We start from the raw sequence: 18,573 nt of genomic DNA on the forward strand, positions 1-18,573 counted from the left end.
AAAATGCAAACAAGAAATTATTCAGAAAACTATACAGGAACTATTAGCAATTAAAAAGGAAGACTATCAGGAATGGTACCAGAAGTGAAGAAGCATTGTGAATAATGCATATAGTGTCAAAATTACTTTAAAGGAGATTCATCCAAATAGCCAGTAGGCTTCATAATTTCTGAAATATTAGTTCAGTACCCAAACTTTTTTATTATAACTCATATATTAAGAATAAATTATGTATATTAGTATCAAAAAAAATCCCTTTTAAGTAAACATTTAATATTATAAAGATTTTCAAATCAAGTTAAGAAAAATTTAGAAACATTCCTCAAATAAAGTTTTAATTTGAAACTATCTCTGGAGAGGAGTACTAAATAGCATAACTTTTTATTTCTCAACTTTTTATTTTGTTTACCTGGCAGGATCAACTTCATAACTGACATTCGGTTGATCAATCAAAGGATTAATAAGAGGCTCCAACAATCCATGCAAATAACTTGATCCATATATTTTAAAACAAAAAGCCATTATTTTGCTGCCAAGACTATTTCCTCTGAATAGAGTTTGCATACAGTCTGATACTTCAACTTCCTTGTAGAACATATTCCACAAAAGAGGAGCTAAGAGATGTTTAGCATCAAAGAGAGATACAAAAACTCTTGCCAGTTCATCCTGGAATGAATATAAAATCAAAAGTTAAGTTGCATAAAAAACAAATATCATAATGCAATAAAAATATCACAAATCAATCATGTCAATATACCTTCGAACTTTTGATCACACCATCAGATTAAGCTTGTCTACTGATTCAATTATTTTCAATATCCACAGAAAGCCAGGAACTGTTATGTTAATTCTGAGTCATTATGAGAAGGTGTGAGAAAGTACACTTCAAAGACATACAGTATAGTTTGAAGTTATTGATTACTATCCATATTAGGAAAAATGCAGGATAACACTGTAATGCCACCTCACTACTTTTTTGAAATAAAGTTGAGGAATAGCAGGAAAGATATAGCAAAAGCTGGAAGAAAAAGCCTCACTTTTTTTAAGCATCAGTCAAAATAAAAAAAAAAAAACTCGCTACAATGCATTTTATTCTTCATGTAGGTGCTGATCCAGCCAAATCTTTGAATTTCAAAAAGCCATCAGCTACCCACAGCGGTAACTTATTCCAGTAATTTACGATTCACTGGCTAAATGAAAACTGCCTACAATCCAGCTATACCTCTTTCCCATAATTTAAAATTATAGCCTACAGTTTTAGTGTCATTAATAACCATGAAAATTTCATTATCACTAATTTTAATTTAATATCCCTTCTCACAGCTTTACAGACTTCAATTAGCTCCCCCCCCCCCCCATCTAAGGTACTTTATCAAATCTGTAGCCTGCAATTGAAGCATTAGTTGCTGAGAGACACTGAATGATATTTAGCTTTTGCTAATGGGATGTTTTTAGCCTTTTAATATGCTCAAAAAAGCTACGTTTACGGTCATGTGACTCGTACAATCCATATGCTGGTGTATAATGGCATTGGATGGAAATTTAGTTGCAGTTTCAGATCTAGATGAAGGTTACACTGACAGCAAAAATGGATGTATATTGTTTTTTTGTGGACAAAGTTGGAAGCCAGTGACTTGTGCCCATCAACTGATCATAGTCACTGCCCTTTGCAATTCTCTCAAAGAAGCATGCATACCTCTAAAAGGTATGCATTCTTCAAAACTTCACTGATCCACTACTTGGAACTACAAAATTTTGAAGAAAACTTGGAATATGAGTATTGATATAGGAGGTTTTGTACAAAGGTTGGGAGATGTCCTCAAATCCAGTGGCAATGAAAATCATGGGATACTCCATACTTCCAAAGAAAACCAGTTACATGATGTGACAATCTAAGGAATGTATACCAGCAGGTAAAAATGTATATAGGACAAAAACTGTGCAAACAACACTGAATTCTTTCTTTATATTAAGATTGTAATTCTTTTTACTATGATACTAAAATACTGTATATATCAAAATATATACTGTACAATATTTTCATTTCCATTAATTGCTTTTCTCTTAGTTTATCTTACAAATAAAATAAAATCTTTAAAAAAAATGTACTGTTAGACAAGGTGTTTATCTTCATTATATTTTATTAATTTATTTTTGTTATTATTATTATTATTATTATTAGATATATAGTTTGTACCAAAAAAAAAAAAAAAAAGGGGTAAAATTTTAACACTTTTGGGGGAGATCTCGTTACTACAAACCTTGTTATTACAAAATGTGAAAATTTAGGTCCCTTGAACTAACTTTGTATTAACGAGATTCTACTGTATAATTATTCAGTGCTTAGTTACTCTATCATTGAATACAGAATGTTATCTAGTACTATAGCATGATGCCTAGATCTTGAGAGGACTCTACATAGTTCATTGATAGTGAAAGTTAAGTAAGATTGTTCATCTCCTTTCAAAGAAAAGTTTACTTTGTTTCTTTGAATTAGTTTTGAGTCTTTAGAAGGCTGATGTGTACATTTCTGATGCTGATGTTTTTGCAAAAGTTTTTCCTAAGGCATTGGCAATCTGGCAGGATCAGCAGTGCTCTATTTATTCCATTCCATGATAAGCAGAGAGGGAAAGAGGTTTTGGTATTTACCATAAATTTTTTTTACTTTCCAAATTTTACCTGTAGTGGTGGCTTTATTGACTTATGGTTGAAGTGAAGTGGATCCAAGCAGGTTTTGTATTATTATTATTATTATTATTAATGGCCATATGGTACAAGGAAGCCTGAGGCTTATGCTGCACCAGCCAAAAAAAAAATTCCCAAGTTACCCCCTGAGAGAGAGAGAGAGAGAGAGAGAGAAGTAGAAAGGAATCACCAAGAAAGAGAAGAATGATGATATCCAGCTCAGGACCCTGGGTTTGCCAAGCCCATACTCACTAGATGTGAGCCCCCGGTATTGCATCACCTAAGGTGAAAGGTATTCTAAAGCTTTACTTTGTTCTTTTTTTAATTGCATCGCATTCAGCACTCCACAGATTTTTGGGTATAATAGTAAATTTCAAGGAGGATTTTAGTATGGCTATTTCTGCAGCATACAATGTCTTTATTGTGATATCTCAACTGCTTGATCAAAGAGTTATTGTTTGTTATTTGCTTTTTAGGAGCATTAGCAACTAAGGCCATATTGCTCCGGGATATGCAGTGGTCATTCCCTCACCTTTCCGCATCCTCCGTATTTGGTGGTGATGGGCTTCAACCCCGGTCTAATCAAGCAGCATGTGCTACGCACTGCTGCTCCTTCCCACCTGGCTACGGAGGCACCAATCACTTGAAGAGTGTTAGATTATTTGTGGATCAATGTGGATTAAGAGTAGCTAATTTTTTTATGTCCTCCCCAATTTGCTATCTTGGTTACCCACTGTGGAATTCTACTAGATTTATTGAGTAATTCAATTATTATTAGATACTGAATGACATATAGTGGATCACTGGTAATCTTCCACTTTGAGTAGAACACAGTGTTGTTGAACAGATTAGCATTAGTAGAGACATGCGATGCAAGAAAGCAAGCTTATGCAGCATTAGCAAAAAAAAAAACCTCCCATTTCACCCCTCCATTCATTCCAAATGCCTGTCCAGCTCAGCCTTAAATTTATTTAGGCTATCAACTTCCACAACAAAAGATGGAAGTCTGTTCCACCAATCAACTACCCGCTGGCTAAAGGCAAACTATCGCACATCTATTCTACAACTGTCTTTCCTTAATTTGAATCTGTGTCCCCTCAGGTTCTTAATCTGAGCAAGAGGAAGAATCTCATCAGAATTCAGCTTACTCAAGCCATTCAGGGACTTATATACATTAATCAGATCACCTCGCAGGTGCCTACTCTCCAGACATTGCAATTTGCAGAACTTAAGCCTTTCTTGGTAAGAGCATCCCTTTGTTCCTCTCACCAATCTTGTTGTCCTTCTTTGTACTCATTCTAGCAACAACTAGAGACCTGTGCACAGTACTCTAGGTGTGGCCTGACCATTGCCTTGTATAACGGAATAATGACCTCCCTGTCCCTGCCGGTAAAATTCCTATATATCATTGATAAGACTCCATGACCTGCCCTGGCAGCCCATCTGCACTGCTCAGCAAACTTCATATTTGACTGCACAATTACCCCCAGGTCTTCTTCACTTTTCACTTCCCTGAGTGTAGTACCACACAGCTGGTACATTTCTCTTCAGTTATTGCTACTCATATGCAGATAGTCAAGTCTACTGTATTGTTCCAGAAGACAGGTGAACGTCATGCACAACAAGAAGGTTGTCAATGTCTAAGAATTGTGCCAATTTGTTTTCCACTTTTATCTATGTGATTTTTTTGGTGATCACCTTGTCAACAAACATTGTAGTAGTGTTGAGTGTTTTTTCACGATATCAAGTGGTATTTAACTACTTTTAGACGTGTTTATTTTGATAGAACATTCTTCGTTCTAACAGTCAGTTGATTGTATGCCTACACTAAAGCATAGCATAAATACTTAACATTTTATCTGGCTATAATTTAAAATTTATTCATTGGGAACTAAGCCTGTACAAATCAACATGAAAATATGTTTAAGAAAATTCAAAAATCATTAATTTAAAATATCGGCCATTAACCAAACATCGAGAGAGGAAAATGGACAGTGGTACCACCTCATTGAAGTTATATAAAAAAAAAATTAAATAGTGCAAAACTAATTGAATAATGCATACATATATATATTCCGTTTATACATATATATATATCTAAATGGGACAGGGAAGGCAATGGGAAACTACTCTGTGAAGAAAGCATATCCCAAGTAATCCTATGATGAGCGAACTGGAGAAGTCTGAAAGACCTGGCAGCTATGAAATCATCATAGCACAACTGAATGCTGATGTTGGGTAGGGGAAGTTCAGAGCTTTCCAGGTTGTCAACATGCAAAATCCATGTGTGGAATCGGGACATGAAACTTACTAACAACGTTGAAATGTGGAAAGCTGGAGAGTGTCAAAAGAGAAATAAACAGGAATGGTATTGATGAGCGAGAAAGTGGAGACCATAAAGTTGTACACTGTGGAAGTAGAGGCGGACAGAGAGGTGTGGCAATAATTATGACAAGAAGATTCATGAGAGCACTAGTAGATGTGGAATCATTGGGACACAGACTTATCATGGTCAAATTTTCCACAAATCAGGTCGACGAATTAGTTGAGGAGACATGAACAGTTGGAGGAATTATTATGGAAAACCAGATCAAGCGAAAACATGATAATTATGGAGATTGTGATGCAGTGGTTGGTGAGAGAAGGGAAGAAAAGACTGTGGGAAACTTTGGGCTAGGTGTGAGAAAAGCAAGAGGTCAATGCTTAGTGGAGTTTTGTACAGAAGAGAATCTAATGGTAGCAAATACTTGGTTTAAGGCATCCACTCTGCAGAAGATATATATGGAAGAATCATGGTGACTCACGAAGGTACCAAATTGAGTAAATCTTAGTTAAACAGAGATACTGTAACCAAGTGAAGAAAGCTATGTCCTATCTGGGAGTGGACGGAGATTCAGACTGACCACTCATTTGTGAAGATGAATGTGAAACTAAAATTGAAGTGCATGAATAAAAGGGAATCATTCATGAGATGGAACATTGAGAAATTTAGAGAGGAGAGTGCAAAAACTGTGTTTCCAGATCTGACAAATGTTATTGCTACTGAGGAGACTATGAATGATTTAGAGCAAAATTGGTCTTTAATCAATGAGATGACTTGTAAAGCTGCATTGGAGGCTTTGGGGAAGAGTGAAAAAAATTAGGAGGATGCTTTGGATCACAGATATTTTACTACAGAAAATGGATGAGAGGAGATTGAAAAGCAAAAAAACATGATGATGATCAAAGGAATTATCACAGACTGAAGAATGAAACTGATAGGGAATGTAGGAAGGCAAAAGAATAGTGGTCGGAAGAGAACTGTCAAGAGATTGAAACGGTCAAAAAACAAGGCCGAATGAACTTGGCGCACGAAAAAAATCACAGAGTTAATGAGAAAGAGTAGCGAAATTAAAACGAGAGCAATGCAGGATGAAAAGGTATTGACTGTAGTGAATTTTGAAGAACAAAAGAAAGATGGAGGAGATATGTTGAAGAACTTTTAAGAAGATTCAAGCACGTACACATGGAGAAATACGGCACTAGAAGAACAAGAAAACATGGAGGAATATGGCACTAGAAGAACAAGAAAACGTGGAGGAGAAAATATCTAAAGATGAATTCAACTCACCCTTAAAGTCTCTCAGAAATAACAAAGCACCAGGAATTGACAACATACCTGCAGAGTTTTTAAAATACAGTGGAGAAAATTTGAAGAAAGCTTTATTTGAACTAATAAAGAAGGTATATAGGGATGAGTATTGGCCAGAGGAATTCTGCACATCAATCATCCCGCACCCAAGAAGACGACCCTGACAGTATGCCAAAGCTACAGAACTATAAGTCCTATTACCCATGCATCCAAGATTCTGCTGAAAGTTATCAAAGTCCGTATGGAGAGTCATATTGAACAATTTCTCGATGACTCACAGTACGGCTTTCACAGAGGCAGATCGATGAGAGAGATGCTATTGGAATGTTGAGTGTGTTAAGAGAGAAAATGTATAACATGGGGAAAAACCTCTGGGAGCATTTTGTGGATTACAAGAAAGCGTTTGATAGAGTAATCTGGAGAGTACTGTTCCACTGCTTGAGAAAATGGGATGCAAGAAGATTACTGGACTGGTCTATGACATATATAGAAGACAAAATACGACAATAAGAGTGAGGGGAGAACTGACAGAAAAAGGTAAAGTTAAAAAGGGGGTAAGACAGGGATGCTTACTTTCAAATGAATTGTCCAATGCTTTTGCCAAAGTGATAATAAAGAAGGCACTTGGGAATAAGAAGTAGGGGGTTAAAAAAGGGTGAAAAGTACGTACAGGCTATCAAGTTTGCAGATGTTCAGGCCATACTAGGAAGTTTCCCTGCTATGCTGCAAAAAAATTATCAGAAGACTAAATAAGAAAGTGCTGAAGTATGGAATGAAGATAAAATGGGAAGAAAACAAAGGCAATGATCATTGGCAAAGAGTTAATTCCCTTCCAAATTCAGTGCAATGGAGTAAGAATAGAACAAATACATCACTTCAGGCATCTGGGGCAGTTATCTGCACAGGACATTTCGTGTCAAACTGAGATTCAAACCAGAACTGCAATGGCAAAACAATCTTTCAAGAACAAACTGTCATTGATTACACAGAAGACGTCACAGAAAATTAGGAAGATAACAATAAAGGCATATATCTGGTTAGTGGAACTATATGCAGCAGAGACATGGATTCTTACAAAGAGAGACAAAAAGAGACTTTGAGGCCTTAGAGATGTGGTGCTGGTGCAGGATGGAAAAAATTAAATAGACCGAAGAAGTATCAAATGTGAAAGTATTAAATGTCCAAGAACAAAGGAAAATTCTAGTTAGAAAAAGATCAACTAGACTCAAATGAGTGCGCCATGTGATTCAACATGGAGGTTTGCTTTTCGATGCCATGGAATTTCGATGCCATGAAATTTTGAGGAACTAAAACAAACAGTGCAGGAGAGACAAGGGTGGAGACAGCTCATCAGAGGAACTCACCAGTCACAGGACTGAATTAATGACGACGATGATGATCTATGTCAGGGGTGGCCAACTTAATTTGTGATGCGATCGACTTTTTTTCTTCAAAATGTGCCGCGATCTAACATCTCAAAAAGTTCATTACACATGGTTAAAAAGATTAATCAACACATAATGAAAAATGTTGTTTATAAATTTTAAAATTAAATACAATTCAGAATTCTTATTTTAAATTCATACATATTTAAATTTTAATTTATGTGAAGTTTGTGTCTTAATGTCATCTGCCAAGCTTTCAAAATCGGGAATATACTGTGATAAGTATATCCCCGATCATATATACCATGTTTGCATACAATAAAGATTATATATTTTCACTGCATTTTTTTTACAGTACTTTTCTCGGCAAACATATTTCCAAGCTTTTTCTGATGATTTATCTGGCTTTTAGGAAGATATCGTTTCGCAATGTAATAATTTAATTTTCAAGTAACATTTTTGCCAAGTAAAAAATCTCAAGTGAGTGATTTTTTCTACAATTTGTTTCGTATCTAAGTCGACATTAAATGGATAAGAAATACACTGAACAATGTCTTCAATTGTTTTAAAATCACTGAATCTGGTTTCAAAATCATCCACAACTTTCTCAATTTCAGAAACATATTTCTCGCTATTAAATTCAAAAACAGGATAATTTTGCAAATGATCTTGCATATTGCAAAATGATCGAATTATTTTTCTTTGAGATCTTTAGCCATTGCCAAAAATTGATATTTATATGCAGAAATACTACTAATCATGTCACTCACATTTTTATTTTTACCTTGTAATTCCAAATTCAGATCACTTAATTTACTGGTAAAATCTGCCAAAAAAAAAAGCCAGATCACACAACCACACCATATCTTGCAGCTGCTGATAATCATCTCCACTTTGATCAACAATTTTTTTTAATTTCATTCAGCAAATTTCAAAATCTGTAGAAACTTACTCCGACTCAGCCCACTTCACATCTGTGTGTAATATCAGATCTGGTTCATTTTCATTGAGGTGCATTTTGAACAGCCTCCTTTTAAGATTTTGAAAGCTATGTCCATAATACTTTTAGTATTTAATCTTTTGCTGACTAACTCTTTTTGGTGGATGATACAGTGGTAACTCAAAAAATCTGGGAATTCATCATCCTTTAGGCACAATGTGATAGATCCATTAAGATGCCCTCCCATTACTTTAGCTCCATCTGTTGTTATTGATACGAGCTTAAATAATGGTAATTTAATTTTTTCAATAAAATTTTTGAATGCATTAAACATATGAAGACCTCTAGTTCTTTCTTTTAATGAAACCATACCCAGCAGTTCTTCTCTAGTGGCAGAATCATCGAAAACCATACGAATAACAACGAGCAATTGAGCTATATCACTGACGTCTGTTGTAAAGAAAAGGACACACAATTAGCAATATGAGCGGGCAATTGTTCGCTCACATTTTTACTCATTTTTTCGGTGCATTGCATCACAGTATTTCAAGATATTTGCAGATCTTGAAGGGCACTTTTAATTCCATTTTTGTTCTTAAAATTTTCAAAAAGAGAATCTGTTATTTCTAAAAATGCATCTTTGATGAAATGACCATCAGAAAATGGTTTGCACTTTTTTGCAAGAAATTACTCACTTTAAATGATGCTACATTTACTGCTTTAAATTATAAATTAGGGGTCACGAAGAAATTTTGTTGTGTGAATAATCTGGATTTAAGTTCTTTTAATTTATTTTTTCTAAGGTCAACTATTAGGCAAAAAATCTGATTGATATTTACCATGGAGTTCGTTGAAGTGCCTTTATAAATTTCCTTTTTGGGGTATATTTCTTTCACCATTACAAAAAAGTATTCTAGTTCTCACTCTTGATGAAAATTATACGTTTTACTCTTTTTCGTAGTACAGTAAACCCCCGCTATTCGCGGTATCTGTATTCGTGGTTTCGCGTATTCACGGTCGCTGATTAAATATAAAATGAAACCTAAAAAAAATGTGAATTTTAAAGCGCCGTGAACATTTTCCGCCATAAAAAAACATGGGCGTGGCTAAAATTATCTTTCCCGGTCAAAACAGAGCTCAGTGGGTGGGGGGAGAGGGGGTGAAAAAATGGCGAGCTTGGATGTTTCTCGCTAATCCTTGTTCAGTATGTGTTATGCGCTTGTCATGGAAGGTTTCGTCGTTTGCTTTTAATTTATATGCTTATAAATTGAATGAATTTATCAATTTATAAATTGATATGTTTAAAAAAGTGATAAATCTACTGTTTTGCAGTGTAAAATAGACTTTTTGCGAGTGTGTTAACGGAAGAAAGTGACTTTATTGTGGACAAATTCTTTCTAACCCGTACAAAAATATGGCTACGAATAACAAGGGAAATATGAAAAGATCAAAGGTGACGACATTAGCAAATAAAATTGAGTTATTAGACAAAATTTCTAATGGTGAAAGTGTCTAATAATCATAAAATCAATGAGTCAACGGTACGATCAATCAAAAAATCGGAAGAAAAAATCCGCTGTAGCATCCGTGAAAATGCGCTAATTGCTTCAAAAATTTGCTCTGTAACTCGTGATGTTAAATTAGAAAAAAATGGAAAAGGCTTTAAATCTGTGGATAGATGACCGAATTCAAATAAAATTCCGTTAAGTTCACTCATCATTCGTGAAAAGGCAAAACTCCTTTATCAACACTTTAGCGAAACTGGTGATAGCACGGGCGGGATAAGTTTTTTAGCTAGCAAAAACGCTGGTTTGATTTGTTTGAAATTTCTAATAAATATTACATTTAATATTAAATTGTTTCTTATTTTCATTTCAATGCAGTATGCTTGCATTTCACTATGTACTGTCTATGTACATAGTCATATTATGAAGGTACATATAATACATACGTAGACAAAATTTTAGACTAGTTTTTCTTATATATTTCATACTTTGGAATGGAACCCCTTTATTACTATGGGAGCCATAACTCAGTAATCGCGTTTTCGGTATTCGCGGCATTTCTCAGGAACATAACCCCCGCAAATAGCAGGGGGTTACTGTATTCATTTTAAATCAAAGGGTATTAAATTAATGAATAAGCACTGTCCAGTTATTAATATTAAGTAAGCCAAATAAGAATTCACACACACACGCTATGTTCTCCTCAATGCAACTGCGTGAATTTTTCGCTAGACAAGCCCAGTGGTTGCACGGCGACAAGAGTGGTCGTGGTTCAACGGATTTATAATAAGCGTATGCAGTGGGGCGCATAATAATAATATTTAGATTTTGACTAATCTATTTTTTATATATAAATAAAATTTGTCGTGATTGGCCAAAATTAAAGCCGCAATCGACTTGTTGGCCACCCCTGATCTATGGGATTAATACCCCATAGTATGTGGTGACCATTTCGATTGCCCAGGATGCAGAAAGTTGTGGGCAGTTGTGCAATGAGATTATCTAGCTCATTTTGTTGGATGGTAGTTTGGTGGGATATATATTGTCAAATAGCCATAGAAACTGCTGCCTCAAGAGAAGAGTTCAATAAAAAATGTGTTTAGCAAGAACATACAGGTTTGTTAGAACAAATACACCACAATGTGTGTTGTTGTTTTTATGAGTTCTGTACTTTCTAAAAATATTATACAGATACAATTTTGGCATATCCAAATACATATCAAATAGGTCTCTTGAAGACAGGGACAACAACAAGTAATTATCCCTGTCTTCAAGTCATCCAAGAAATCCACAAGCCTTTCGTGGATTTCTTGGATGACTGTTTTCTACAGCAGCATTTTAGAGGTGTGCATATTTAGAGAGGTAATTTCAAATATGGTCACAAAGGAACTGGAAGCAAAAAAATAATTTTGATATCATAAACCTGGATTTCAGGAGAGCTTTTGATACTGTTGCACATGAAAGGCCTGTACAAATTGGAGCAGTATGGCATTAAGGGCAAGTTGCTGCAATGGATAAAGGGATGGCTGAGTGTGAGACGGCAGAGAATGGTAATAAATTGACACTGCTCTATGTGGACTAATATTATTAGTGGAGTCCCCCCGGGTTTGATGCTGGCCCCACTGTTGTTTTTTGTATTTATTAATGATATTGATGAAGGTACATCAGGCTTAATGTTTAAGTTTGCAGACAATACAAAGGTCGGCAGGGCGTTCAGTGACACTAATGACAGTATGCTACTGCAACAGGATCTAGAAAAGTTGAGCAGATAGGCTGAGAGGTGGCAAATGAAGTTTAGCATTGACAAATGTAAAGTACTGCATATGGGAAGCAGTAATCCCAGAGTAACGTATAAACTGTGTGGTACTACACTCAGGGTGGTAGAGAATGAAAAGCACCTGGAGGTAATTGTGAAGTCAGATATGAAGTTTTCTGAGTGAATCAGACAGCCTGCAATATTAGCTCATGGTGTGTTGTCAATTATATATAGGAATTTTTCTAACAGGAATATTATCCCCTTGTATAAGGCAATGGTCAGGCCACACCTTGAGTACTGTATACCTTTCTGAGGCCTCATTTTAGGAAAGATGTAGAGCTGCTGGAATGAATACAGAAAAGGGCAACAAGATTAGTGAATGGAACAAAAGGTTGCTCTTACGAAGAAAGGCTTAAACAGGCTTAAGTTTTGCAAACTATTGTGTTTGGAGACTAGGCACTTGTGAGTGATCTGACTGAGGTGTAAAAGGCCTTGAATGGTTTGAACAATGGTTTTAAATTTTTGTCACTGCACATTTTGAGAACAAGTAGGGCACAAATAGTTGGTGTACCAATTCAAGAATACATCCTGTGTCACCCAAGCGTGCTTGTTTGACTTCCAGTACACAGGCAACATGGCTTTGTTTAAGCCTTTCAGAACATGTATTTCTGAAAGGCTTAAATTGGTGTACCACTCAGAAATAGTATTTCTGAGTGGTAAGCCAACATTGGCTTCAATTTTAAATTGCCTGACACATTTGCTCCCAACAAAAGCACCAACCTGTCTTTTGATGCTTTAAACCCAGGAGCTGGCTTCTTTTCATCATGGGCAATGAAGTTCCTTGAGGGCAGGAGCATATTCAGGGGTGGGCAGAAGGGGCATACTCTTAACCAAAAATTTGAAATTAAAGAAAAAGGATGCGGGAGGAGGTCTGAAATAAAATTCAAAATCTTGATTGACATGCCATCCCCTTACAATGACACCTGGATACACCACTGCTTGAGGGCACCTTTTTCCAATAAAGGCCCATTTCATCAACATACAAGATGAGATCTGAAGGATGTTCACCCTCTTCTACTATGGTCTGAATCTCTGCAGGGAATGCGTTAGTCACCTCAGCATCTGCACTTGCTGCCTCGCCGGTAAAATTTTTACACTTCTGCATTTGGTTCTTGCTTTAAATCCCATGAACCAGCCCTTGCCAGCCAAAAATACTTTATTGCACTGACCGCCTTCTTTCTTCTTTAAAGCCTTCAAAAATTGACTTAGCCTTTTCAGTTATAACAGTTTGGGTCATAGAAATGTTTTTTTTTTTTTTTTTTTTTTTTGATCAAATCATCGATCCAAAGCATCAGCAATTGCTCCATTTTTTCTAAAAGCTTACTTCTGCTGTAATTAACTTGGGTAGCACTTACTCTGGTAGTACTTTAAATCGATTTTGTTTTATTTTATCAGCATTTTTCATAATTGTAGTAATAGTCAATGGAGGCATTCCTCACCATGAGGAATTCTGTAAGGAAGGGGAGGATAGAAGTTTAATAAACTTTAACAGGGAGCTAAATGATTTTGTAATAACGCAAAGCAAAGTGGAGGAGAAATTGTTGAAATTAAACATGAAAAAGGCACCTGGGGCATATGGAATCTATCCAGTTATATTGAAGGAGGCAGCAGGGGAAGTAAGCAAACCTTTAGCCATAATTATAAGAGCATCCTTAGATTCAGGGGAGGTCACCATGGACTGGAGATGTCCAAATGTATCCCCAATTCACAAAGGGAGTTCAAAGGGTGACACAAATAATTATAGACCTGTTAGTTTAACTTCTGTTCCAGGGAAAATAATGGAGTCTGGTTAAAGAAGTGATGCAGGATCACCTAGACAAGTAATAGTTCAGATACAGCATGGGTTTGTTAAGGGGAAGTCTCGTCTGACCAATTTGATTGGATACTAGGAAGTGGTCACAGAGGAACTGGATGCAAAAATAATTTTGATCATATATATTTGGATTTCAGGAAAGCTTTTCATACTGTTGCACATGGAAGATCTGTACAAATTGGAGTGGTATGGCATTAAGGGCAAGTTGCTACAAGGGATAAAGGGATGATGGTCGAATAGGAGATGGCAGAAAGTGGTAATAAATGGACACTGCTCTACATGGACTAATGTTAGTTATTAGTGGAGTCCCCCAGGGTTCAGTATTGGGCCCCATTGTTGTTTTGTTTCTTTATTAATGATATTGATGAAGGTATATCAGGCTTAATGCCCAAGTTTACAGATAATACAAAGGTTGGCAGTATTGTTAAAGACAGTATCCTCCTGCAACAGGATCTAGAAAAGTTAGGTAGATGGGCTGAGAAGTGGCAACTGAAGTTTAATAATGACAAGCATAAAGTACTACATATGGTAGCAGTAACCTACGAGAAAAGTACCAATTGTGTGGTACTACACTCAGGGAGGTGGAGAAGGAAAAAGACCTGGGGATAATTGTGCAGTCAGATAAATGAAGTTCTCTGAGCAGTGCAGATAGGCTGCCAGAGAAGGTCATGGAGTTTTGTCAATGATATATAGGAATTTTGCTAGCAGAGACACGGAGGTGATTATACGTTTGTATAAGGCAATGGTCAGGCCATGCCATGAGTACTTATGGCGTGGCCTGACCTAAAATAAGGCCTCTGGAGGCCTTATTTTAGGAAGGATGTAGAGTTGCTAGAATGAGTACAGAGAAGGGCAACATGATTGGTGAGAAGAACAAAGGGGTTCTCTTAGCAGGAGAGGCTTAAATTCTGTAAGTTGATGCATCTGGAGACTAGGCACCTGCGAGGTGATCTGACTGAGGTGTACTAGGCCTTGAATGGTTTGAGCAGGCTCAATGCTGATAGGATACTTCCACTTGCTCAGATTAAGAACATGAGGGGGCATAGATTCAAATTGAGGAAAGATAGTTGTAGAATAGATGTGCAGAAGTTTGCCTTTAGCCGGCAGATAGTTGATTGCTGGAACAGACTTCCATCTGTTGTTGTGGAAGTTGATAGCTTAAATAAATTTAAGGCTGAAGTAGACATACATTTGAAGCGACCAGATGGATGAAATGGGAAGAATTTTATTTTGGTTGATGCTCTATAAGCTTGTTTTCTTGCATTATATGCCTCAACTAATGCTAATGCTAACAAGCTCAATGCTAATGGATTCTTTCTGTTGCCAGATAAATCGCCTGAGGGAACAAAAATTCAAATTGAGGAAAGACTGTGATAGAATAGTTGTGCAGAAATTTGCCTTTAGGAAGTGGGTGGTTGAGTTCTGGAACAAACTTCCATCTTTTGTAGAAGTTGACAGCTTAAATAAATTCAAAACAGAACTAGACAAACATTTGGTGGAAGGGGTTTTTTTTTTTTTTTTTTTTGGCTGATGCTGTATAAGCTTGCTTTATAGAAGCTGATAAGCAAGGTGTCTTGGATTTAATTCCCTGCTGTGGGTCATCATTGAACAAATGAATACATGGGCAATTTTAAGGTAACTAAGAGTAACAACATGTGCATGTATTCTTCAGTGTATGCTATTGCTAGGAGCTTTATAAATAAATAAATAAATATAAGATATGGTTTGATGAATTTCATAAATTTGAAGAACTGATTAAGTAGTCATAGCCAAGTGTTCAGGTGCGCGGGTGCATTAGTACATGTGCCTTGAGTAACTGGGGTTCAAGCCTGTGACTACTAAATATGGTGCTGTTTCTTGTATTCTCTATATCATGTGAACACCTCTGACCATGTGGTCATCCCAGAGTATAAACAGAATATTTATTTAGTCAAATACATGCATTCAACAATTTAATCAGCCAAATGCAGACTTTATACGACCAGGGCCATATTTATGAACAGGCACATGAGGCGCTATTCTTGGGCCTCACCATAGAGGGGGGGGGGGCTCACATGGCCTTTGTAATCTCAAATTTTTAAAGCAATTTCTTTTTTTAATGCCCTGATCTAAACTAGAGCCCACCTGTACCTCCCATGTAAACAGAGACAGGTGAAATTAAATCAAAGTGTGAATTACTCATTTCTGCGAAAGAACAGATTAATTTGCAGAATAAAGGAAAATCACTCTCTCCTAATTCTCTAATAGGATGTAACAGTAGAACAGGTTGACCATGGCGTATAATCTGCATCAGGAATGTAGAATTTGATTAAATTCATAACTACTGTCAAGAGTATAACTACTCTTAACTATGCTTGGCAGTAGTTATACTCTTGAGAACTCTGTATTTGTTAGTACAGAGTTCTCAGTCAGTTTTTAAATTTTGTGCAGTGGGACCAACTGATAATATTAACAAAAGAAAATTCTAAATAGGAAGTAATCAAAGAAGCTACCAGGCTTTTCATACCAACAAAGAAATAATGTTCAAGGCCTAGACTAAACTGATGTCAGATGAACTATTGAGATAAGAGGCAGAGAAAAAAAGTGCACGGAACCCATATAAATTATCAGGAAATACATAATCATAGGGTAGATATAAATTAGTCTGTAATCAAGTCACAAAGAGTTTAGGCAAGGTAAAACAGATAAGAAGTTTCTGGCAAAGAATGCTAAGAAAACCAGCAAAGACTTCTATCATTATATTAGCAGTAGAAGGAAGGGGTTGAATCACATTGAGCCACTCGATGCCTATGGGTTAACTGTTGATGACCGTGCTCAGGTTGCAGACAAATTGAATAGGTATTTTGCATCTACATGCCAAACACGATCAAAAGCCTCTGAAATGTCAAGAGCAACAACATGAGTTTTGCCAAACTTTTCCATTGAATTTATCCATACACGAGTAACAATAGCCAGAATAACACCATTGGATCGACACTGATGGAAGCCATACTGGAGATCGCTGATCAAATTAAAGTTTTATAGATAACTCAAGAGTAGGCAGTTCATTACTTTAGAAAGAGTAGAAGTAATTGCAATTAAATAATTAATTGGATGGGAGGGATCTGTCTCCAATTTTAGGAAATGGGTGGATATGAGCAAATTTCCAATCAGAAGGAAAAACACCTTTGAAATAAGAAAGTGAAAAAAGGTGACACAGAAGTAAGTTCAGGAGTATAGGTTTTGAAAACAAGTGAAGAAATACCATCAGAAGAAATATCTAGAGCTTTCTTAGCATCCAGATTCATCAAAATCCTTCTGATGGAAGAGTACAGGCGGCAATGAATAGAGTGTACTGAAAATGGTGGGAGGTGGTTGATCAAGATTATCAATACACGAATTGGAAGGAAAATAGGATGCTAGCAGGTCAGCTTTATCTTTGGTTTAAGTGGCAATAGAATGATCTGGTTTTGAAAGCGGTTGCAAAAGAGATGGAAAAAAGTTGGGCCAATAGGTTTGGCAAGACACTAGAATGCTTGGCTACCATTTGGACAAGAAGCAAGTTTTCTACTCTTAGAATGTTCAAAATCTAGTTTGGACTGATTAATAACTGCTTTGCATTGTTGAAAGCTTTGGTGTAGGCAGAAAAGGAAGCTTGAGATTTGGAAACAAGTCAATTACAATATGAAACATTCTTCCCTTGAACAGCCTTAGCACATTTATTGGAAATCCAAGATTTTTAATGAAGGACAAAATTTTAAGGTGGTGTGTGAAATAAAAGATTTCATCCCTACAAGAATAATTTCTCTGACACAATCTGAGTAAATGCTAACATCACAAGATTTGAAAGTAATCTGACCAAGGAAAAGGAGAAAAGAAATCTTGCAGATCAACCCATTTTGCATTCTTGTAATGCCAAACAACACAAATTTGAGAATGTCCATGAGAGAAAGGTTCCATTAGAGAAGAAGAGACCATCACCAAGTTGTGATCTGAGGTGTCTAGAGAACCATTCACCTTGATCATGGTTAGGATTGTCTGGTATTCTGGTAAGTAAATAAACAATCTGTGTGAGGTCAATAGTAATTGCAAAACCTCTGTATCTTGACCAGTCATTTCTTTTTTTTTTATTATCTTATATGATGGAGCCATTTAAATTTGTAAACTTAAAGTGAAGTTAAACCTGTAGAGTAGTAGTGGCATGTGATGCAAGAAAGCAAGTGTATGAGCTTATAGAGCATCAGCCAAAAAAAAAAAAAAAAAAATCACACCATTCCCTTCAAATGCCTGTCCAGTTCTTCTTTATATTTATTCAACCTATCAACTTCCACAATGAGAGATGGAAGTTTGTTCCAGCTGTTAACCACCCGCTGGCTAAAGGCAAATTTCCGCACATTACTCTACATCTGTCCTTTCTTAATTTGAATTTATGCCCCCTTAGGTTCGTAATCTGAACAAGTGGAAGGATCCCATCAGAATTCCGTGTGCTGAACCCATTCAAGCCTTATACACCTCAATCAGATCACCGCACAAGTGCCTAGTCTCCAGCCACTGCAATTTGCAGAACTTAAGCCTCTCTTAATAAAAAGATCCCTTCATTCCCCTCACCAATCTTGTTGCCCTTCTCTATACACGCTCAAGCAAATCTACATCCTTCCTAAAATGAGGCCTCCAGACCTGTACGCAGTACTCAAGGCATGGTCTGACCATTGCCTTATACAGAGGGACAATCACCTCCTTTTCCTGGCTAGCAAAATTCCTATATATTATTGACAAAATGCCATGGCCTGCCCTGGCAGCCTGTCTGCATTGCTCAGAA

General features: G+C 36.4%; 1 protein-coding gene across 1 annotated transcript in view; it reads right to left on the reverse strand.

The window, feature by feature from the left end:
• The window catches only part of Nf1 (neurofibromin 1), a 1,111,953-nt gene that overhangs the window by 455,443 nt on the left and 637,937 nt on the right, over positions 1–18,573 (reverse strand). The window contains exon 27 of the mRNA XM_090369763.1: positions 410–666. Coding sequence (XP_090225889.1) covers positions 410–666 — 257 coding nt within the window. The remainder of the gene's footprint in view (positions 1–409; positions 667–18,573) is intronic.

Source organism: Mastigoproctus giganteus, chromosome 3 (genome assembly GCF_048544385.1).
Source record: "Mastigoproctus giganteus isolate SK-2022 chromosome 3, ASM4854438v1, whole genome shotgun sequence".
Taxonomy (NCBI): Eukaryota; Metazoa; Arthropoda; class Arachnida; order Uropygi; family Thelyphonidae; genus Mastigoproctus; species Mastigoproctus giganteus.